The sequence below is a fragment of the Pseudochaenichthys georgianus genome, chromosome 14 (assembly GCF_902827115.2).
Source record: "Pseudochaenichthys georgianus chromosome 14, fPseGeo1.2, whole genome shotgun sequence".
Lineage (NCBI taxonomy): Eukaryota > Metazoa > Chordata > Actinopteri > Perciformes > Channichthyidae > Pseudochaenichthys > Pseudochaenichthys georgianus.
Genome location: NC_047516.1, coordinates 31241003 through 31266443, shown reverse-complemented (window position 1 = coordinate 31266443; position 25441 = coordinate 31241003). Strand labels below are relative to the sequence as shown.

The 25441-nt window shown below is 39.7% G+C and overlaps 1 protein-coding gene across 2 annotated transcripts in view; it reads left to right on the top strand.

Annotated features, from left to right (window-relative positions):
* The window catches only part of LOC117458132 (seizure protein 6 homolog), a 122356-nt gene extending 108250 nt beyond the window's left edge, over positions 1-14106 (top strand). Inside the window, exons 10-18 of one of the 2 annotated variants that reach the window (XM_034098401.1) lie at positions 1243-1439; positions 3113-3307; positions 4978-5169; positions 9996-10190; positions 10646-10681; positions 10781-10889; positions 10985-11081; positions 11612-11681; positions 13090-14106. In XM_034098401.1, coding sequence (XP_033954292.1) covers positions 1243-1439; positions 3113-3307; positions 4978-5169; positions 9996-10190; positions 10646-10681; positions 10781-10889; positions 10985-11081; positions 11612-11638 — 1048 coding nt within the window. In that variant the 3' untranslated portion in view covers positions 11639-11681; positions 13090-14106. Of the gene's footprint in view, positions 1-1242; positions 1440-3112; positions 3308-4977; positions 5170-9995; positions 10191-10645; positions 10682-10780; positions 10890-10984; positions 11145-11611; positions 11682-13089 lie in introns of those variants that run through there. The other variant, XM_034098400.1, reaches the window with a different exon arrangement.
* The last annotated feature ends 11335 nt before the right edge of the window (positions 14107-25441 follow it).

The following is a 25441-nucleotide window of genomic DNA, read 5'->3' as shown; positions in this document are numbered from 1 at the left end:
CGGCAAGAGAGAAAGCCTTTGAGCTCCAAACTGTTTCAGAAATAATCCTTGATAATCCATGATATGGCGTTTCATCACCGCAGTATCAACCGGTAGAATCTCCCGCATGAGCAGGCATAAGCTCCGCCCCTCTTTTTCATAATTTTTTTTTTTTTTTTAAAGCTTTAAACATAAAATCAGCACTTTTGAAACAGGAAGTGAAATAGAGGGATATGAGGCATGGCTAGAATGGGTGATCTGTTTGGTATTTTGAGCAAAACACTTCATAGACATGTTTTTTTATATATTTTTATATATCTGAGACCTATACCATTGCCTAAAAATAGCATGATAGGACCTTTAAAGTTTATCAATGACAAAGAGTTATGGAGACAGCATTTGTAAATAAGCTTCTGATCAGTACTAACGGGAAATGTGATTTTCAGGCATAATCACTTTGAATTTGTGTTAATCCAGATTCTGCAAATTGTAAAGAGATACACTTGGGGGTTAGTTACCATTTTTAAAGAATACTGCTTTACTGAAAATAGTTTGATTGGTGACTTATTCGCATACAGCAAAGAGAAATGGAGAGTTTGTGCGGGTGGGAGGTGATTCATTAATTCAAAAGCAGTGCTAGCATTGTGCCATTGTTAAAAGATAATATTATTGCAGATTTACACTTTGGCACATATTCATGAGACCTATGTGAATAATACATCATTCATTATTTAGTGTGTACTTCACATCAGATTCATCCAACATACACAGAATTCATATTTCAGCTTTTGCTTTCAACACTGAGATGGTAACCAGTCACCTAACTGTTAAAGCTCTACCCAAAAGTCTTGTTTTTTTTCAATAGCTTCAATGTTGTATGACTAAGTGGCTCCAAATCAATACAGCATTTTAGTACTACGCTGGACATGTAAGACACATTTCATGTAATTGTAGTTATGTGTTTTTTTCCACGTTATATGAATATCTTTAGAAGTCTTGTTTTTTTCAATAGCTTCATTCATATTATTGGCACAAATCAGCACAGATCACATCGGATAGGAATGTATTAGTTCTTCTTATTTGGGTCACTTGTAATGTAAAAATATAATCCTTAATGAGATACACATCAATACAGTCTAAACATCACTATAACGAACTATCACTGTACAAGTTAAAGACCTAAGCAATACATGTGAATTAAGGACTTAGGAATGCATTGTGAACATGAAATGTTTATTAACCCGTTTCTGATGTCTGTTGCAGTCTCCATATTGGTAAGAATGACCTGCTGACCTTCTATGATGGAGACGACCTGACGGCCAACATCCTGGGACAATACAGCGGTACAAAGCCACACTTCAAGCTCTATACCTCCATGGCGGATGTCACCATTCAATTTCAGTCCGACCCTGCCACCAACATCTATGGCTACAACAACGGCTTTGTGGTCCACTTCTTTGGTAAGAACAGTTCTTCTTTATATTTGATCAAATTGGGATTTATTTTGAGAAAAATAACTAGATTTTTTGTTCCAGTTTAATGAAGTACGAAGCAGTTAAACTTACAATTAAATGATGATAGACATTCATTGTACTATTCCCATTAGAAGAGACACTAGAAACCAACAAGAATTGTACTAATAAGCATGAAATGTGAAATTCTCCTTACCCAGCAGGTAACAAATTATAAAATGTTCTTGATTTGTTCCTTTTTCTTTCCTGTGTTTCTTTTGATTTGCCGATGTCTTCTGGCGTATTCAAGGTGCACAGGATGAGACAACAACAAACACAGAAAGAAAATAATAGGGCACACTTCAACGTCAGCTGGTTTTGCTACGCCTTGTTTTCTAAGCCCAGCATGCGGCAGTTAGAGAGGCGCAGATTGACTGCTGCCAAACCACATGCTGTGTTGCTCCAAGCACACATCACAAGCCCCTATTTACATTGTCTTCTCCATCTGCTGCTTTATCGTGCACACAGACAGTCTCGCATTTATATTCCCTTCCCCTGCAGAGGACATTCTTGTATATCAATGCTAGGATTTCCACGAAGGAACCTCAATAGTTGTCCTTTTACTAAAGAAATAAGAATACATAAAGAAATATTCCCAGTACCATTGTTTTTTTCTCATTGTGTCTGCATAAAGATGTCTGTAATCAGCTATTTCCCACTCTTTCTTGCATCTTTTCTACCAACACATCTACCAGAGATGGCAAAAGTACCCACATCCTTTACTCAAGTAGAAGTACAGATACTCGTGTTTAAAAATACTCTGGTAAAAGTAAAAGCACTGACTAAACTTATTTTCTCAAGTAAAAGTAAAGAAGTATGGTCTTCGAAATGTACTTAAGCAAAAAGTACCCATAACTACCAACTGTTTTAAATAGTAACTGACCTCACTTTATATTAATAGAACAATAATGTCATTGTTAGCTAATGAATGTTTTGATGCTGAACAACAGCAACATGACAACGTTCTCATTGGTCGCTCTTCTTTAGAGAAGACCAGGAAATGATGGATACACGGATCGTGTTCAAATCAATAGGCACGCAATGACTCTAAATAATAATGGTCAGGCCACCAAACACACATTCAAACTAAAGTAAAAAACCTGTTTAGAAAAATGTAAGAAGTAGAAAATACAGGTATTTGTGTTAAAAATGTAAGAAGTAAAAACTACAGGTATATGTGTTAAAGATGTAAGAAGTAAAAGTAAAAAGTCGTCAGAAGAATAAGTAGTGGAGTAAAGTAAGTAAGTAAGTAAAGTTTATTTATAAAGCACTTTTCACAGACACAATCACAAAGTGCTTGGCAAAACAATAAAACATCATCATAGGAATCGTACAATGATAATGACCACACGTGTTAAGAAGTCATAAAAGCACCAAAACACAATAAAAACACAATAAAACACAATGAAAACAAAATAAAAACAGTATAAAATAGAATAAAATCAAGCACACCGGTTACCAAAACGCCTGCCCAAACAGGAATGTCTTTAAATTAGTTTTAAAGGAGTCAACAGAGTCAGCCACCGTAAAGTACTGGTACCAGAAAAATGTACTTAAGTACAGTAACAACGTTTTTGTACTCCACTACTTCCCACCTCTGACATCTACTACAACATCCACAGAGGTGGCGAGGAACGACACCTGCTCCGAGCTGCCGGAGATCACCAACGGCTGGAAGAGCACGTCCCACCCTGACCTCATCCATGGCACCGTCATCACCTACCAGTGCTACCCTGGGTTTGAACTGGTAGGCTCGGAGATCCTCATGTGCCAGTGGGACCTAACGTGGAGCGGAGATGTGCCCAAATGTCAGGAAGGTAAACTGTTCTCCATTTGTTCACATTGGGAGAGTAGTGAGGGGAAAACAACACCAGAATCCTTTGGTTTGGTTATCATAAGTCTTTTTCTCAGATGAATTTGGATAAAAATATCCTGATAATCTGGTCTGCACATATTGTCCGGAGTATCCCTTTCATACCAGTAGCCATGACATATTTGAACTATTTACTTTACTAGTCTCTTTGGTTTAGGCCAATGTTGGCACCTGGCAACCATTTTTAAACCCCTATAGTCTTTCAAAAAGACTATATATAGTCTTTTTGCTATAAGCAGATATTCTTGGAGCTTAATAGGAATATGTGTACTGAGGTAATAAATCAAGTAAAAAGTAGCATTATTTTGTTCATCGACCTCTATACAATCAGACTTATTTTCCAACCAGCGATACACCCCCTGCTGGTCATTACAAATAATTCAGGTTTTTCAAACCCAAGGTTGCTGCTTGCCCACTCCCCATTTCATATTGTATCCAATGTTTAGATGCTATATTAGCTGATACTAACCAGAGGTGGGAGAAGTACTTAGATATTTTACATGAGTAAAAGTAGAAGTACCAGAGTGTAGGAATACTCTGTTACAAGTCAAAGTCCTGCATTCAAAATGTTAATCAAGTAAAAGTACGAACATATTAGTCTTCTGCCCTCACCACGCATGTAGATGCATGGCTATGCAGCGAGCTAAACACTCTCCCAAAAATGACTGAGACAGGAGCTGACGTTTGGTATTTTAATAGGAGCGGTGAGAAACTGAAATGATACAAACAAAGACATGTATAAATGTCTAACAACAACAAAATACGATGTACTTTTCCCCAAAAATAAACCAAATGCACTCCAACATCCACTTCCCTGTCCCTAGAGGCCACTAAGGATATAGCAGTCAAGGAGATAGATGTCAGTCATTAGAATGACAGAACAATTAGCATCAACATTTACTTAAAGTACCAACAGTAAAAGTATTTTTTCTGAAGATGGTCCACTTCAGAATAATATATATGATATGTTTTATAATTATTGGTCATTAACAAAGCTGGTAAGGTTACAGCTAGTTTTAATGACTTTGTATACTGCAGGGTAGCTTGTGAATTTACTCCAGGTGTAACTAAAGTCTGATTTAAGTGTTGATTACATTTCACATCATTAATCCAAATCTGTAAAGTAACTAAAGGTATTAAATAATTGTGGTGGAGTAAAAGTACACCATTTACCTCTGAATTGTAGTGGAGTAGAAGTACAAAGAAGCATAACATGGAAATACTCAAGCAAAGTACAAGTACCTCAAAATTGTACTTAAGTACAGACAGTACTTGAGTAAATACTTAGTTACTTTACACCACTGCTACAAACATTACTTATACATCTCCAAGCAACTGTCTGTGGTTTAGTATACTTGTGGGTAATGTAGGTTTTGACAGGGAAACATTTGTTGAATGTAAATTAAAAAAACAATCCCTACATTTTGTTCATGTCATTTTGTCATTTTGTCAGTCTTGAGAATAACAATGTTATTAGAGTGCAAAAGAAACAGTTTACTCTTTTAAAATCATGAACAGTTCTTTATTATCTTGTGGGCATAAAGTACAAATGTTTTCTATTTTACTACAACTGCCAACTAATAATCTATTTATTTTGTGTTTGTGCTGCACCAGTTTTGACGTGTCAGGACCCAGGGAATGTGGAGCACAGTCATAAGGTGATCGCAGGGAACCGTTTCATCGTTGGATCAAAAGTGCAGTTTGTCTGTAATAAAGGCTACATCCTGTCCGGCAGCAGCCTGCTCACCTGCTACAACCGAGACTCAGCCACACCCAAGTGGAACGAGAGGCTGCCCAAGTGCACCCGTAAGCCACGAGTCAGAACACACACATAGACACAAGATAACTCAACACAGAGCTTCTTTCAGGCTTTGAATACATGATTTAAACAATGTACTATTGGAAAAGGAAGTTAGTACATACATTTAAGTACTGCAAGTGCAATTTTGAAGTACTTTAGTTGAGTATTTCCATTTAATGCTACTTTAAACTACTTAACGGTGGGTTACATATTGTAACCCTGGTAATATAAGCACAGGTGGAGCCCTCTACTGGACTCTATGGGTACTACCCTTAACCATGCTATGCGAGCATTCACATACTGAGTTGCATAAACGTAGCCGGCCAATCAGGGCGAGCCTCCCTGAATGCGCATGCAGGCACCCAGTATATAAGGTGGCCACGCCTCCTGATCCTGTTATCCTACACCCTCTTCAGCGAGCGGCATAGGAAAGACAAGGCCCCTAGCTAGAGGGCTCCACCCACTGTACCCATAAAGTCCAGTAAAGGGTGGAGCCTGTGTGAAATATAACGGTGGGATAAATATTGTAACCCTGGTATATAAGCACAGGTGGAGCCCTGATGGATAAACGCCCTGTCGTTCAACAACATCGACCCATCACACTGCCCCTGACCGGCTTTTGGTCCCCACACTCACACACGCTTACCTCGTGTAGTGTGCATGGAAAATAGTGAGGAAGGCGAACTCCTGTATGGGGTTTGCAGCATACTACGTTTCCAGGGTCCCTAAGGCGCATGGGAAAACATAAGCGCACTATGTCCCGGGGGGGTCAGGTGAGTCAGACATGTCCAAGAGATAAGACCTTATGAAGGGGCCTGTAGACCAAGACGTCGCCATGCATATGTCCTCCACACTCGTTGAACAAGGCTGATGACACGGCCATACCCCGTGAAGGCCCTCCCCGCCTGTCCGTAGGCATATGAGATGCACTCGCAGAGCCATCCTGTCAGATGCTTCTTGGACAGAGCTTTACCCCACCCCCCAAGCACACAAACAGCTGTTCGGTGCGCCTAATGGAAGCCGTGCGCTCTACATAACATGGGGTGGAAGACTAAAGCCGTTCAACTGTATAACACTTGACCTGAAAGGAACTCCCTAGGTTTTTGGGAACAAAGGAGGGGTTCGGTCTGAGTATCGCCCCGCTACGGTCACCCTGGATCAAAAGGCAACTCGGGTGTACCCACAGAGCGGTCAGCTCGGACACTCTTTTGGCCGAAGTCAAGGCAAGCAGCATAGCTGCTTTCAATGACAGTGCCTTCAGGGAGGAGCGCTCCAGAGGCTCAAATAGTTCTGTGACCAGAGCCTCGAGCACCAACGACAGGTCCCACTGCAGGGAGGAGGCTTGCACCACTGGGCGCTGTCTCCTGACCCCCTGCAAAAACCGCGCCATAAGCGGCTGACTGAAGGCTGACCTGCCTCCAAATCGCTCATGGCAGGATGAAATGGCTGCTGAATACACTTTAATTGTGGAATAAGCAAGCCCTCTGTCCACCAGTAACTGTAAGTAGGACAGAATAGAGCCCAGCTTACAAGACACAAGCCTCATCCCAATACCCCTCCTCGACTCCTCTCTTCCCGAGTCGAGGAGGGGTGAGGGAGGAGGGGTGAGGGAGGAGACGAAAGGGAGGATACACGCTAGCAGACTATGTGAAAGTGTTTTCACTACTCGCGTATAAAACCCCCGCCCCCACCTTCACAGCTGGTCGAGGAAAACCGACAACTGGAAGATGAGTGGAAAAGCGTCACATAAATGTATAAGTGCTCACAGCTCCGTGGGAATTATTATGTGCAATTCATTTCTAAAAGGCTTTCACATTACTATAATTATATTTTTATTTAAATGTAGGCTACATTTTACACCATAACGGAACACAAAAGCAGGACCAACCATCATTGATTTCCTTGACTAACAAGAGAAAGATTCATTCATTTAAATAAATATTTAACCAGAAATGGGCCGGTTCTAAGGGGTTATTCAGTTAAGCCCGATGAGAGGGGATACAGCTGTGCACATGTCATCATTAACAGGCGTCGTTTAAGAGTGATTCCCAATTAATACCTGAGGACTCCTCTGTCCTCGCGTCACCTCCTCGTGTCCCTCGCTCGCATCTTACGGAGGCGGAGCTAAGATGCAAGGAAGGGACGCGAGTGAGGGAAAGGAGGAGTCGAGGAGGGGTATTGGGATGAGGCCATAGGCTCTAGACTCCTTTCTTCACACCATCGCTGGAATCCCAACCACTTTGGCCTTTAACAGGCTGTGGTGGATTCTGCTCTTGCTGCTTGGATAGTCTGAATAACCTCGTCAGACAATCCCCCCTGTCTCAGCCTGTCCCTCTCAGGAGCCAAGCCTGGAGAGGTTGGCCCAGAGTGGGTAATGCCCCCATTGCACCTGTCTCCTGAGACAGCGCTCCCCAAACCTGAGGCACCGCCCAAGGCTGGCCCACCATCATCTATGTCACCTCTGCATACCATGGCGCCGAACGCCGACCTGGGGCCACTAGGATGACTGACAGATGTTCCTGTCTCACCCTCTCCAGGAGGGGGAGAATGAGACGCAGCGGTGGAAAGGCGTAGAGCAGCTTTCTTGGCCATGGCTCGTGTGCAAACGCGTCCACCCCCAAGGGTGGATTGTCCCGTAGAGCCATGGCCAAGAAAGCTGCTCTACGCCTTTCCACCGGTTGGCGAACAGGTCCACCTCCGCTCTCCCGAACTGGGCGTGAACACCGTGATGTAGGAGGTCTCTCGCCCCAGTGGAGTTCCCCTCCACAGATGTTTTGGGGACCCCAAGTATCGGAGGCTGCCCTCCACTGAGGAGGGATGGTCACCAGAAGTCGTTTGTGCCTCTTGGGATCTAAACGAATACCGGCAAACCACCTCTGCAGTCGACGCATATGCAGTAATCGCATAACTCAGCATAATGGTCATAGCTGACACTGTCGCCCCCTGTCGCAGTCTGCAAACTGCCCGAAGCAGGGATGCCTGTCTGCTCTCTGACAGGGTGGCCCGTAGTCTGCCTGCATCGAGCAGAACCCCCAGATACTCCACCTGCTGGTGAGGTATGGGGCTGCTCTTCTTCCAATTGACCACAATCCACTTGGATCAATTGGGCTGTGTTTGCCCCTTCCCTGGATCTGGCCATGACATGTTACACATGTTACAATACGTAACCCACCGTTCTTCTACGGAGGTCGTTGAACGCACCGCGGCCACTCTCACGGGGCCGCGCGCCTTCGTATTAACGCTGTGTTTTCACATTCAACGGTGAAACGCATTAATCTGAGCTATTATACCAGGCAAGGTGTGTTTTCTGACAACAGCACGCCGGCAATATCGTCTCTTGAACCCGCACAGTGCTTTGACAGCACTTTCTGCGGTTTATTCCCCTCACGTGCGTGCGCGCGCCCGCCTGCTGCTTCCTTTACTGGAGTTACAGCCGGGCGGCTAGTGTGGGACAATGTTCTGCCCTCTGAGGATGAGCAAGAAGCATCATACGCCAAGCTGTGACTACTCCTCACCCACGTGACCAAGGAAATCGATCCAAAGAGCCCTTCCGTAGACCCAGGGGCTCCCAGGAGATCATCACAGCCTTTTTTTGGAAAGTGCCATGCGGCGTGATCCCCCAGGGACATCACACAGCAAGCAGCGGCGGCCACACCGTAGACCAAGCTATTAATTTGGCCAAATAATCGCTCTGATCCGGTGAGGTGGGGGCGAGACGCCCAACACACCCGTGTTCATTTGCAGCCGCCCTGTCACGCGGCAGCGGGGCAGAGGTTCTCTGCCCAGCCTGCTGCCTGCTGGGAGCAGATGGGCTGCCACGCACCGCCGCCATGGCCATCACCAGCGGGAAGTCCTGGCGGACAGTCCTGGCGGTGGACGCCGGACCGGAAGTGCCCGACAACGAGAAGTGCCCGACAACGAGAAGTCCTCGTCATCCTCCTCCCGGGAAAACGGAGCCATCCGCCCCACTGAAATGGCGAACGTGAATGGCACCGCCTCTGCCATATTCTGGTACCCCAAACACTCGAAGCAGAGGTGGTGGCGATCGGCGCCCGCTATTAAGCCAGGGCACGATGGTCTGGCCTGGGTCTCTAGAAGTGGTGACTCCATGAAGATATGATCACTTATTTCTTCTTCTTTAAAAACGTTTTTTGCTTTCTCTGAATCAGTTGTTGCTCGCTTGCTGAAGAAAAAAAGGATAACAGGATCAGGAGGCGTGGCCGCCTTATATACTGTGTGCCTGCGCGTGCATTCAGGTAGGCTCACCCTGATTGGCCGGCTACGTTTATGCAACTCAGTATGTGAATGCTCGCATAGCATGGTTAAGGGTAGTACCCATAGAGTCCAGTAGAGGGCGGAGCCTGTGTGAAATGTAACAAAGGGAAATAATGTATTTTTACTATTTACTTTTTTGCTTAGATTAAGATTTTACATTGATAACATATGATTAACTTTCAATATACTTCATCTCTAAATAATAAAACAACTGTTTGAGGTACGATTAGGAAAGAAAGTCCTAAACATGAATTATCATTTTTTTAAGTAAAGAATTTGATCACTTCAAACAACAATTAATTGGATTATACGGCTTTTCTAAATATGAGACCTTTTCAAAAATGCAACAAGGATTCTTAAATCCTTGTGCACTTCTGTAATAATAGGCAGGTTTTGATTACTGATACAATTTTTAAAGACAAAAAAAGAGTAAAGAGAGTACAAACTAAAGGTCTATCTTGCACTTTTATGTCTCGGTTGATTTCGTCAGTGTTTTTTGTACTGTTGAAAAAGGTGCATGACAATGTTTTTACAACATAACCTTTCGTCCTCTCAGCTGAGAAGTACGAGCCGTGCAGGAACCCCGGCGCCGCCTCCACCAGTGAGCAGAGCTCTGAGAAGGCCTTCTACCAAGCAGGAGAAACGCTGAGCTTCTCCTGCCACTCGGGCTACGAGCTGCAGGGCCACGGCTCCATCTACTGCATCCCCGGACACCCGTCACAGTGGAACAGCACCCCCCCTGCCTGCAGAGGTAAACCCTGCACTCACTTATTGAAGATAACTGCGATGTAAAAAAAAACGACATCTTGTTAATAATACATGTATAAAAAAGAACCCAACACCTCTTCAATTATTTTCGTCTGTTTCTGTCTTCCACCCCCAAACGCCACACAATTCGCAAAGTGATTCATTTTCCATAAAATAGACGCAAAACAAAGAATAAACAACTTAAAGGCTTTTTTCACATTTTCTTTACATATCACAATATATCAAAATAGTGAATTATTTTGTAAAAGAACAGACAGTCCTACCACATGGTAGCAAATGTTCAATTATTTAACAACTGTCTCATTTGGGGGGAGATATTACTATACAAGCTTTTTTTGTGGTTGTTTGTGAATGCAAGGATGGATTTCTTCATGTTATATTATGCACTGTGATTTTGGTGCAAATACTGAAAAAACTGCATGTGTGTCTTTGTTGCAGCCTCAACCGCATTTGTGAATGAACGCAGGCTAGATGGTGAGTTACGTATACAAAATTGCAGTATAATTATGTTTGTTTTGTGCGTATTTCACAGGTGAAATAATACCTATAATTGTCTTCCCCCCATCTTTCTAGTTGTAAATATGGATTACAGCATGGATGGAACCAATATTGCCCTTGCAGTTTTTATCCCGACTGCAATCATCCTGGTGGTTGTTCTCGGGATTTATGTCTACTTTGTAAAGTAAGTCGCAACTTTTAACAACATTTATTTCATTATCAATCCTTCCGGGCTCTTACAGGATGTTCCTGCTTCTCTACTCTTTACTCTTTACTCAGGATCCAAGGGAAGACCATCAGAATGCCGACATCCCTGCCGCCGTACAACAACATGACCGAAGAGTCAGCTTTCGACAACCCTGTGTATGAGAGCGGAGTAAGTACAGATGTCATGAGCATGCAAGACGTGGATTCACAGAACACCAGTGTGCTGTCCTGATCCTGTCCCATCTGGCTCTCATCATGTCCTCATCTCATGGTTCACCAGCAGAGGGCGCCCTCCACCTCGCCTGTCATCATCAGTAAAAACGTTTGTCACCTCATTCTGGTGTTTTGGATCTTGGATTTTCATATTTCATCCACATAGTAAAGTTGCAGTGCATCATTCACATTTCCTATCCTACCCCTGTCATATAAAGTGTTTTATGTTGCATGCTGTAAAGGTGTGCACATTTGTTAGTCTGCACACATGTTTTATTTTTTATTTTAAAAACAAGAACGTTAAAATGTGTTACTATTATCATATGTTTAATGGATTATTGTATTACTTTTTGATGGTTATTATAAGTGCTACATTATGGGAAAAGTGAATATGGATGTAAGTTATCTTTCGTTTTGTTATTGTTTTTATATGCGGTCTCAATGGCGTCAATGGCGTCCTCTTGTGTTTTTCCCACGCTCCTTCAGCACTGGCAGTCTCATTCTAGATACTAAACCCAGTTTGTTCACTTTGGCCGTACTGCTGAAGAACTTTGAGGTGAGATCTTCTGATGTTAAAAGCTCATCTCACTCACTGTCATCTGACCCTTCCATCATGTCGTTTGTGATACCTTTAATAACCTGCCACACATTCTGATGTGGTTTTACAGCAGAGCTTCAAATGGCATTTGTACACAAAATCAACCAAGCCACCTCCAACAAGCCATTTAGGACAGAGAGTGAATACACATACTACACAGAGATGCTGTATGAGAAACCAATGTGATTTTGGAACATTGAACAATGTCAATCTATTCTAGTAGACCTCAACAATGGAATTATGATCAGTAGAAATGGCCATGACATGAGACCTTTGAGTAAAATAACAGTTTTTTATACCAAGACTAATGGATAAAAGATTTGAAGGGTTTAATAACTCTGACAATAATGAAAACTCTAACATTATATATCTGACTTTTTTTAAATTGTATTTCCCCCACTTTCCCCCCCCCCCATTGCATCTCTGTCATTCTACATTTCAATAAGATAATGTTGTGTTATCTTGAAACAATAACAATTGTATATGTGTGATTGTGGCATCTACTTCACATGTGTAGAGATACAACGGTTTCAGTCCATATACCGCATTCACAGTTTTTTTTTCTTTATTATGAAAATGATACATTGTGCACTATGAACTTTTAAAAAGATATCCAAATGTATTGAATTCTTTGCTCTGAAGAACAAGGTTACCATCCATAGAAACATTGGCTTATATAATACGCTTTGAAATTGTTAAAATATTGTATGTATAACATTTAACCTGGGATCCATCCAAATTGAGACCTTTGTCAAAGGAGCCGTTGTCTCCCTATATAAAGGTTACATAAATAAAACACTAACAAGAACATGTCAAACTTGTCTGCATGAGATACTTCCAAACAGATGAGACATTTAACAATAACATAGAATTAAATTGAATAAATGGGAACCATGGTTACGGACAATATTGAATGGTGCACGCTACTTAAAAGTATAAACATCACTTTACTTCCGGTATATGTTTTGTAATTATCTTGTTTATTAAACTGATCAAATTAAATCGTAACAGACATACAAATTTAAAAAGTATAGTCGAAACAGGATCAGATATATCCTGATGTGTAACAGGTCGCGCAATATATCTTGTAACAATATCATAATTTCTGTTTTTGTCAAGTTCATTTGTTGTGTATGTTTTATAATTTAAGTTCATTAAATGTGTAAGAACATTCTGAAACATTATTTATTTTATTTAAAATTGCCAGCACTTGGCAACTTGTGTTTCTATCTAAACGCACACATGTATGTCAAATAAGAATGACATGATTGAAAATAGAGAATATACGTTTGTTTTGATATGTTAATCACAATGTGTACAACTATATAACTCCTTTTTAACTTGTTAATTTGTCTGGTCTTTACAGGGCAAATGAAAAAGAATAAAGGTGTCCATTTAGAGACCTTTAAGAAAGAATTGCTCAAGCTTTGCCTTTTGGGACCCTCTCTGCACTGCTCATATTTTCTCCGCCAACCTTTTTGTTCCAAAATGATTTATTTCCATTTTTCCCCTTTCGTGTGTATTACTGTAAATATGTCTCTCTGTCCACGGTCTAATCTGTGAATCTGTGAACCACCATGGTGATATTTTTATAAAGTAAAAAGGTGACGACCGTTGGTGATTGTATGTTTTTTGATTACTTTTTCACGCCCTAATGCAGTAACAATTAGAGACTGAGGGGAAACGATGCGTTGATTGTTGAGATCTGTTGGAAACCAATATCCAATTATCCATATTCTTTGGAAATTTGACATCATTACTTTCTTTTCTTCGTGTGTATGGGTCTGCTATTTGTAAATAAACTGCCTGTCCAATACGAGTGCCTCACGACTGACTATAACCTGAAAATCACGTGTGAAAATGTTTGTAAGAAAATTGATATTTTTTGTTTAACTGTTATTTTGTAGGCCTGACATTCTTAGCACCCCACGTTATGCTCGGTCCTTTCCATCATGCAGTGTCACTTCTAGAAACAAGGGGAAATGATGCTGGATATTTCCCTATACGAGCTGATGTGTTGTTCCAACTGCAGACAGCCTCAGAGGATTTCTCACGTCAGCTATGCATTACTTTGTTTTATGTCAAACTGTAAAGTCTGCCTCAAAGGTTAAGTAGCAATTTGTCCGTTTGTGTGTGTTCCAAAATGTGGTTGCATCTCAGCATTTATGGAGATAAAGGCAAATGTTGGGATAACATAAAGTAATGACGGGTTTACTGATGCAGGCAACATCAGATTAAATCCTACATTGCAACCTATAAAGTACAGTGCACAAAATAGATCCCCATGTAACAGGGTTTTTAATGTCGTTAAAAAGTATTTCTTTCAGCATCACAGCTGGTGCAACCACACCCAGGAACCGGATTACCTTCAAATATCTATAATGCCCTGATTAATAATACAATAAATTGTTGTTTAAAGTATTGTCATGGACTCATTGAGTTAATTATGAGTGTTATTCATTGGTCAACACTTTCGGCAGATTATAACAAGCTTTACCTCAGTCATTAATAAACCTGAATGTAAAAAGTGGAAATAATGATATTTGTTTGACATACCATTTTCTATACATCTGGCTTTAGACGCAGGGTCATGAGCACATTTATTAACTACTGCCATTTTATTGTAGCCTGCATTTTAATATGGTAGGAGGCACCACACACACATTGCAACACAGCTATTTACCCCTAGATGGCAGCATGATAACAAGAAGGACAAGGTAAGGAATAAGGTACAGATTATTTATCATGCCTTTGTTATGCTTGTACTGTCTTACTCATTCAATTTACAATGTATACAATACTCACTTTCTATTTATTTTTGTAGTCCTGACATTTTTTCAGAATTTATATTCGCTCCTTAGACTTTTAGAAGCCTGACCTTAACCCTAACCCTTGACTTTTTTACCCAATTCACAAAAACAAAGGAACATAAATGGTTTGGGCAAACACATTTAGACTGTACTGAAGTTAGTCTATTTTAAACGTTTTAGACTTGAGACTCCAGACACTGTGAGACAGTAGAACAGGGCCCCATAGGAGAAACAGCAGCTCCTTATTTTCCTTTAAATATGAAAGAATACAAAATAATTTGTTTAATTTGAAAAAGAAAATGGATATAACAGCACCAAGTTGACAGAGTTTACAGTTTACATAGATCCACAGTAGCGGGACACAAGAAGATGTCTATAGATTTAAAAGAAAACCCCTCTGGATTTGAGTTTCTATACATCTCGCTTTAGATGCAGGATCATGAGCACAATTATGAATTGCTGCCATGTTATTAAAGACTAAAGTTAAAATCTCTAAGAATGATACACAGTGCAGGTCATAGTTACGTAGAGAAGTGATAATCCACGTCCTACCTTATTTATGGCAGTACAGGTCACAATGACAACCTGCCAACCTTTTCTTTAGCAAAGACAGGCTTCCTGGTTGGGCTAGGGTTAGGGAGGGTTAGTAATGCATTCTGCTATTTTATATCTGAAACAACGATTTCTTATATGAGGTTCAGCCAAAATCGTTTACAACCAAGTCCAGCTTTTCGTTTCTGCAGCTTTTGTGTTTGTGTGGAGCTGGTCTGTCTCTGGGAGCAGTCACCCGCGCTTTCAGCTGAGCTTTCACTCTGAGGCAGGGGGCACCAAGCAGCCTGAGCCATTAAAATGTAAATTTCCCCGTGCAGTCAGTGAAGGTTGAGGAAAAGGGACCACAAGTGAGGATCTGCTCATGTGTCAGCCTGTTCTCTTTGTTCACATGTTAATCACCAACACACTGACTCAATGTTTGCTATCACAGAGAGGAATAATGCAATTGAAAAGGGGTATGATAACAAATAAAACAATGATTGCACCAAGGTTTAGCTGATGTAGTTTACACCCTTTTTATGTGTGTTGTTTGAGATTCAAATTGCAAACCATGTAATGAAGGTTGGATATGATTCAGTTCTAGTATAAGGAATACAAAATTACAACTTTTTCTTTAAAATGTGTCGACAAAAGAACAGATATCACATCACTTTACTTTTGAAATGGGTAAGATCAGGTAATAATGATGTATACAATCTGAAATATCAAATACATTGAACAACAAATAGCTTCTAACCTGTTAAGCCCCAAGTCTGTTGTTCAGGTCTCGAAAAGGACATTCCCAGAACTAATGACAATAACTTCCCTTCTAAAATTGGTAAATTAATAATATTTGTTCTCAAAGCAATGATAAACCTGTGAGTAGAATGTAGAAAAGTCAGAATCAATATAGATTTTTTTTATTTTAAAGTAAATTCAGATTGAACATAGTAAAAAAATGTAAATGATAGTGTCCGTCCAAAAATAAACCATTACTTATAGTGAAAACCACCCTTGGATGATGGGATAGTAGACTAAAAGCTTTATGAATCCGAACTATAACATATAATAAGTACCCTGTATCAAGATTGATGCAAAACAAGTGACATTTCACCTTTTTAGAGAGATTTAGCAACAAAAAAAACACCTCTGGGGTCATTTGGGTGGATTTGCCGTTTCTCTGGAACCCATTGGTCGATTTTGATGATTGACATCTCTTTTGAACCGTTAGAGCCAATATAATCGAAGGGGAATTTCCACATACACAAACACGTTACCATTGAGGAATGAGAACTATGCGCACGCAGTTTGCCCAAATCGTACGCTCTGAAATCTGAAAACTGAAAACTAGGTTTATTGCTGATGGATTATCAGAAATAATTTCAAAGTGACACAGACACATTGGATTAACCTATGGATTCACCTTCAGCAGCGTTTTTATAGTTTGAATGCATTGAAGACAACTTTTGATCAGAAAACAACAAAGGTAAGACATATTGCCGTGTTGGCTACCTAATGCTACGTGGTGTGATGTCTTTGTTAGCTTCTCATGTCGCGAGTTTGGATCGGTCAGTAATGATACTAATACCTGTCGAGTCTGTGCAATCTCAGCTTGCTACTCGATATCTTGTTTGTACAGATACGATAAGTAATAAGGGTATTTTAACGTCAGTTCTGTGCTAAGTGTGTTAGCATTTCTTCGCTCAGGGCTAATTCAGAGCCTTTGTTATTACCCTTTTGTTTCGTTTTGCTAAAAATTGTTAATATTGCCTGATAGCTGAGTTTCTTCCCGTTAAGTGGGTATGACACATTAATAGGTTTTTAAATGTTAAGAAGCCCTCAGACGCTGTTTCTTGCAGATGTTGCGATCTTTCCCCCACCCGCGGGGGAATGGGGCTTAGGCTAATGCAGTCCTAAAGAAGTCCTGTGGAAGCCGTGGTGCTGTAAAAAGCACGACCAATAATTTTAGCCGGCCCGGCTAAAATAACTGGATGGCCTACCTGCCTGTCAGCCTTCCATCTGGACACAAACTTATCTCGTGCCCTCATTGGTCATGTGCGCGTTCGTGTGTGTTGGGGGAGGGGCTCTGTAAGGAAGTGGCAGATTTTTTCCGGCTGTGTATTTTCAAATTCTAGCCAAATCGAGCTGGTTTCTCCAAAATTACCTACCCCACCTTTAATATTATATTTTAACACAAATACAAAATATTAATATTATTGCTTTCAAATAACCCAATACAGTTATGTGGAATCTGTTGGCATCATATATTTATTTGAAGTCAACTTTTTCAGATTTTTCAGTGTGGTTTAGGGTTAGGGGGAGCGTTGGGATTGGGAATCCATTGCTTCGTTTTTATAATACAGGGTTTAGTTTTTTTATTGTGACAGTAGGTGGCAGTATATTACCAACATCCTTGTCCAAAGGCGGTCAGCTTCCTCAAGTGCATCATGTAGACCATCTCCAACACTAAATACTCCCACCATGCACTTCTGGTGGGCCGGGTAGCTTGGTGTGAATGGAGGGGGGGGGGGGGGGGGGGGTTACAGGACAGGATGGTTCACAATTAAACTAAAACGCCCTGCTCGCAATCCAATGGAGACCAGGATATGGCAATTAAGCCACTAATACTGCAGACCATTAGACCTCCCTCTCTGTGTCGGCTACCCCAGGGCGTACAGTACGCTCACCGCGGAGCTGTGGGATGCGTATTATGAGACATAGTTTAATGTAATGACCCATTTAAACAGGGCTAGTGTTGCATTATATTCCCTGAAACACTGAACAAACTCAAATGCTGACTGAAGTTGAATGTATTATGTCAACAAATTTCACAGAACTGTATCAGGTTATTATCAGCAATAATATTAAGTTACTCCTAATATTTATTATTTAAACCTAATATTATTGCTTTCAACTAACCTATTGCAGCTATGTGAAATCTGACAACATAATACATTTAATTAATGCTTTTTCTTTTTGGTGAACAAACACGCGTGAATATATGTATAGAAGAAGGATACACTAGTTTGTCGTAAATATTAGCAATAGCTCCTTCCACTTCCACCAGCATCAACATCTTAATCATTCTTTATCCTTCTTATTTTGTGAAAAAATAGACGTTTCCTTTCTGTCTGTTTGGTATACATTTGAGGTTTAATCAGATTTATCAGTGCTTTGATGGTTCACCCTGAGGCTTATTTTTGCTCTTCTGTGTTCTTAGAGAGATTGACAGGAAAGCTCCCCCTCCTTACTATTAATCTGATTAATGTGCCATTAAAACAGTATAGCAGCAGAAATATTAACTCAGTAATGGAGCCTGGACACTTTCAAGCTGCCTCTCATTTAAGGAAGGTGCAGGAGGAAAGATGGTTGCATGGCTGCTCCATGGAGGTTACGACCCTCACAATCCTGAACCTTTGTCACATAGACCCACAGAATAAGGGCCATCATATTTCTTTTTTTTTTATAGCTAATATATAGCTTGTCTGGGGTGCCCTTATAAGAAGTGAAGTATGTGTGCTTTATATTTTACACCCCTGTTCTCTTATTACCTGAGTGGCTTTTTCATGACAGTTAATTCAACAATTTCCATGCAATTAGCTTCTTCCTGCTGCACTACATATTTTTAATAGCTATAATCATAAACACAGACGGTTTTAGGAATTACAGACATTAGAAACTTCAATTAGCTTTGCTTGACAATTGCATTAAATTGACTGAGGGCTAATGTGTACAGTACGTAGAAATACAACATAAAACCATAAGAATAATCCTTAAATGGGTAATTCCATAGTTTCAACATTGGAATTATGTCTAACATTGTGTCCAAGGGTCAAAGTCAACTGAAAAAGGATTTCTCTCTTCAATCCCTCAATATGGAATAATGTATTTCTTCCTTTTTTACCCCTTCATTGCTCTTGTAAGAAAATTCTCCAGTATGCTACTCTACTGTATTTGTTACGGCCCCCGGGGAGGGGGTGTCTGATGAGGCAGGCAGCCGTGTCATATCGCACAGACAGGGCTCACTGTCTTTGTTATTACAAACTGCAGCCTCAGGAAGCCATTTTGCACAAAACAAAGGGTAAGCCCCTCCGCACGCCCCTGGTGTTGCTTGATGTGGCAAGATGCCAAATCTCCCTCTCCAGAATTTGTAGGGGGTCAGGGCTTCCCCAATGCCCTCAGATCACTGAGACTCATGCAAACAAAGAAGTGCTGGAATGATCTCCATCTCCAACCTCTGGATCCATGCCTGGAACAGCTGGTCTCTGACGGAAAGGAAAAACATGTCCTCATAAGGGAAGAGACTACTGGACATTCTGAAGTACTGTGAAGAGGGAAAAGGATTGTGTCCAAATGAAAGAATGATATTGTACACTCGATGTATTATATTTGTCAGACAATTATGACTGTTTTTACTCCTCTAAGCAAGCATTGATTTGATTGAAACAAAAAATACTGTCTTTAGCATGCGGTTGATGAATCTTAAAAAATGGATTTATCAGAATGATTTCGTTTTTTGGGGGATTTCTTTTGGTACTTAACACTTCCAAATATCCCCACTGTCATTTTTAAAACGCTCATAGATTATAAGGCATTCCTGACTCAATCCTGTGTTAGTGTATGTCTCTTAAATATTCATTGAATTCACATGTTTTACAGACTTTTCAGCAACACTCACACCAGCCCGTCTACCACCTACCGCCACATTGAAAGTCATGTCAATCAAATGTCTTCCCCCTTCTGATGCTTGGGTCTGTATATACAGTATGTGCACATACAGTGTATATACAATGTTTGTTGTCATATGAAGATGAAGTATGACATTACATAATAACTCAGTGGTACCTTTTGTTTGAAAAGTGCCTCCTATTGAAGCCTAGTTGGGTATTTACAACATTAAAACAAAACCATTCAAATCTATACTCTTCCTTTTAAATATGAATGTGTTCACTAATCAGATTTAGAGTACCAAAAAGATTCTATTCGGTTCGGAGTCTTGGGGTGTTGATGTGTTACTACTAAACAGTTTGAAATGATATGTAGCAATTTGACAGTGTTGCGGTTTTAACAAGCTTTTTTTTGGATGTTTTGTTAAGAGTTTTTGAGGCTTTTTACAAAATGAAATACACGTAAGAAAGGTTTTTGATGTATTGTTTCTGCACAGGTGTGAAAGAGAAACATTTACTACGTCTTTTTTTTACATGTATATCCCATTTGGCATAACATGGCTTCTATCGTCCTCTCTACCTCCTCCTGCAAAACACATCCAGTAACAGCCTGCCAGAGATGCAGCGAGGGGAACACACTTCTGGTTCTTTTACAAGAAAGTGGGAGTGATTATTGGAAAATACAAATAGCCAGGATGATTCTAAGATTAAAAAGGTAGCATCAGGGTTGATGTCGATGATGAATGGATGTAAAGGGTGGATAAATTATTCTGAAGATGGATAAAGCAGGAAGTTGTTGAACTGGGAAAATGACACAGGAGGAATATGTTTGTTGCCCCAGAACAGAAGCTTGGAGGAGAAATGTGAGAGGCGTGAACAACATTAGGTGTATAGGAGATGAGAATGTTATCAAGCTATTATCATTCAACACTGAAAACTTGACTTTAGTTAAATGTATTATGTCAACCAATGTCACATAACTGTAATAGGTTAGTTAAAAGCAATACTATAATAATATAATCCCCTTATCATTCTACCGTGTTCAATGCATGCCTTTGTGGGTCAGAGTTGACCAGAGCTGTAAAAACAAAACCAAACATTAAAAAGTGTGACGTAAAGCGATGCCCTTTGCCCAATGTCACGTCATGTCTGCCAATAACGCTGTTATATAAATGTCGTCGATTTAATAGATATTTTCTATAACTGTATCCACTTTATAGAATACAAATTTCATACAAAATTATTTATATTTGGTGATTTTAATAATGCATAAATGTGTAGTATGTTTAAATATGTTGGATATGTGCAGCTGCTCACGCAATTGTGTTTTTTAACTACTACTCTGTATGCATGTGAGCCTGCAAGTATCTGGGGTTGTGTGTGTGTGTGTGTGTGTGTGTGTGTGTGTGTGTGTGTGTGTGTGTGTGTGTGTGTGTGTGTGTGTGTGTGTGCGTGTGTGTGCGTGTGTGTGTGTGTGTGTGTGTGTGTGTGTGTGTGTGTGTGTGTGTGTGTGTGTGTGTGTGTGTGTGTGTGTGTGTGTGTGTGTGTGTGTGCCTGTGTGTGTGTGTGCCTGTGTGTGTCAGTGTGTCAGTGTGTAAGGCAGAGAGATCACACCGGTGTATTATCTGAGCTCGAGCAAGATAGGAGATGTTTTCCTTCCAGGATGCTGGGCAGGTTTCAGATTGAAGGGTCTGAACAGAGGGGGGACAAAAGCGAGCGAGCCAGAGGGCGGAGGGGAGTGGATGAGCCGGGGAGATGATAATGCAGCATGACACCTCTGAAATGAATCCCTGGTTACCATGGCGAAGGAGCGGAATGGGACAGTCTCAGGAGCGTCAAATAAAGCCAGCTGTAAATGATGTTTGATTAGTATTTAGATCATGTTCCCCGCTCAGCAGAGACATTCTGTCAGCTGTTTGTGCACCACTGCATCTGCTATTGTTCAGCCTACACCTGCACATGAGACTCACAACTCTCATTTTCCACACTATATTACCTCTATTTACTTGTATTCTAAAAAAAAATGAATTGTTTAGCATTATCCTAAAACTAGCTAGATATTTTATGCTCTGAAAAAACTGAACCGTTGACTTTAATTCATTGTATTATGTATAAAGTCAACGTTTAGGTTTTTTTAGTGTGCTATCATTAAAATTAAAACAAGGTCATATGCATTGCTAAAAAGGTGGATAATGTATGGAATAGCGTTAAGCATCCATCAAATTGGACACTGTTTGACTAATAAGGAGTTCTGAAAATGGGTAGCAGCTTAGCCTTTTATTTTTAGAAAACAATGTTGTCCCACCAGTGCCTTTATTGGATAGACGTGCAAATGAAGGACACCTGAAATGGTTCCGGATAGATTTGAACCAGTCCTTGGAAGCAGGGACCAGTAAAAAACTGAAATCAAATTAAATGTATTATGTTACAAGTGAAATGTATAGGTTCAACTTAATATTATGGCTTTCAACTAACCTTATGTGAAATGTGTTGACATAATACATTTAATTAAAGTCAACGTTTCAGTTTTGTCAGTGTAGGCTGCTGAGTTATCTATCTGGCGGTGTTACTTGATTTTCTACTGCTGTTCTTTAGCTTAAAGCCCAGAAAAGAGTGAGAACTTTTTACATTTTGTTTGAAGACAAAAATTGAGAAGATAAACATTCTTTGATTTGTTTTCCTATTATTTTAAATGTAATTCACCCATGGATTTTTTAACATGTGCATTTGAAAATCATAGTTGATCCATCCTAAATGTAAATCTGCGGCAGACAATCCTGTTTGCCGGAAGCTTAAGCACAGGGAGATGTCTGTCTGTGCACCTCACAGTAAATATGGAGAGGGAGCGGGCGGTCGGGCCGTCATATTTACTCATGCACCTCGGCATGTTAAATAGATTTTATTGCCATTGTTTGCCAATCAACTGCAGCATTTTTATATGTAAATTCATAGTTGTGAATACTCAAATTTGGTTATCTAAATATGGAAGAAGATGATTTGCATATTCAAGAAGGTGTTGTGGGAGGTCAAACTGCTAAAGTCAATACAAATCATACAGCTGGTATTTACCATACTGAAAATGTGCGGGTGCAAACTAATGTCAAGTATAAAACAGCTGATGTTGAGTCAAAATGATCTCCTACTGCATGTGGTCCTAGGTGCAGAAGCCGTTGTATGCATTGTGGCATACACAATACATTTAAGCATAAACTCAAGCTACACACCTGCTACTAAAGTAAATATACATTTCTTTTTTTCCGATAAACATATATATTACTGTATTTAACCAGGTACAAAGTCTAACTGAGATTAGAATATATTTACCTACTGTATATGACTTTTTGGCAGGTGTAAATTCTCAATCTGAAGCACTTTATAGTATACATAGCATATTTATACTAGTCTATGTGATATACTGTATATGATAGCCTAATGAAATGTTGTAGTCTGGGTTTGATTAAGCGTGTACTAATACATAATATGTCATAGGCAGTATGTCAAAAATACCAGGATGTCTTACAGCGTCGCATTTTGCCGCATGCTGGTTTTCTGGACATTCTGACCCAGAATCCTTTGCACAAGGTATACATATGTCCCAATTGTATGCATACTGCATGCAAAAGTGCATTCTTCATAAGGTAAGCTGCGGTTCAAACTAAAAGTGAGAAGAAAAAGTATGTGACTTTTTTTTAAGAGAACACTGCAAAGGTGTCAGATGAGTTGCAAATTGGGAGCAACGCAGAACATTTGTTTAGAGTTTTAGAGAATTATGCTGAGGTGTTGCGTCTGGAGTTTCAATAGCTGTCCTTTATGCATAATTTAGAGATTACGAAAACTGTAATATGAGTAAAAGTCCTTTTATAAAATATGGACGATGCGTAATGCAATACCAGTCTGCCCTGTCTCTAAGCAGCTACCACTGCTGCTTGTCTGTTCTCTTCTGTGAGCCAGGCCACCGATGGACTGCTTGCCTAGCCGGAACTAATCACATCTGACTGCTATCTGTCTCCGTCAATTACACACTCGGTGCCTCTTGGACTCCTATTACCACACAGTGAAAACTATCCCATCACACACCCACAACAGATACTCACCGATCGTGTGCTAGATACGTTATTTTGCTGAAGCACAAGCGTGGCTTTAAGATACAACAATGCTTTTGTTCATTCATTGACTTTACCTGCTTATTTGGACATTGGTAAGAAGGAGCTGGGTCTATGTCGGTCTGGTCGATCACATGTCTAACACAGAAAGACAATCACTCACACACACTTACACTCAGTCCTGCTGACCACTGACCTGTCCTGCTTTGGACTTTAGCCGGAAATATAACCTCTTAGAATATTCATACAATGTATTATTTTGTACATATATGCACACAGTGGTGGAAAGTAACCAAGGACATTTACTCAAGTACTGTACTGAAGTGCCATTTCGATGAACTTATGATTTGTGTACGTATTTCCATTTCATGCTTAATATTCATGCAAATATTGTATTTTTTTACTCCATCAATTTCTTTTCTGTCTACTTTAGTTACCTTGCAGGTTGATATCATTAATAAATAATAGACAAATCAACTAATAGATTATGATGAATTATAATCATTTAAGATACCTAGTAGTATGAATGTCATTACATAAGCCACACCATTACCAGCTGCAAAATTCAAAGGATGTTCACAACAATAAAGAACCAATTATACTGAACGGACATTTTACTGAGATACAGCACATCTTTTTTTGGTGTAATTTATCGTATTCTTATTTACTTATTTTTTATATGTATATTCTAGTAAACATATTTTATTTAATTTTTTAGACATTGTTTTATTTTGATTTCATCCTTTTGTATAGATAAATACATTTGACTGTATGAATCATCCATTATACACCAAACTAAATTCCTGGTATGTGTAAACCCGTTTGATTCTGATTCTTTGGCATCATTTTCAATACATATTAAATACCTCATACAAAAGAAAATAATTCAAGTGTAACACACTATTGATGATATGTGTTAATAAATGATAACACTGTGCTTAGGTTAATGCTAATTCCTATTGATTCTGTGTGCTTGAGTCATGAATGAAGCTGTCATTTGTGTCAGATTATATTGATGCACAACTCAATACTCATTCAACTAAAATGAAATCATTTCAAACTTAGAAATGTCAAGCCTCATTTATGCCATCCAAAATGTTTCCTATCCACCTCTCAAATGTGTAATGGCATCTCTACAAACTATTTATATTGCATACCGACATTCAGACCACTAATAACATTACAACTGATGCTGTGTAGTGAGTAATACAATACAAGTGAAATTAAAATGTTCATGTTATTTAATTTAGTTATTAAATAATAACCTCCAATACAAATATTTGTTTTTAACCCAAGCAGTATATTACTCAAATCACTGCTATTGTAATTATTCTCCATCTAGTTTGCAGTATTGGAATGTAACTACGTACATTTACTTATAAATGACAAATAAAATACAACTGAAACAATGATAGAAATCATGAATTGGCAACTATTTTGATAGTTTTAGTAATTGTTCACATTTATTTTGTGTGGCTTTACAAATATAAAGGTTATTCACTTTTCTTTTTAAATATTAGTAGTAATCGGTAATCTGGGTAGTTTTGGCAACATTTTTCAAAATATTTCTCTATTTTAACAAACTAAACAATCATAGATCAACGATG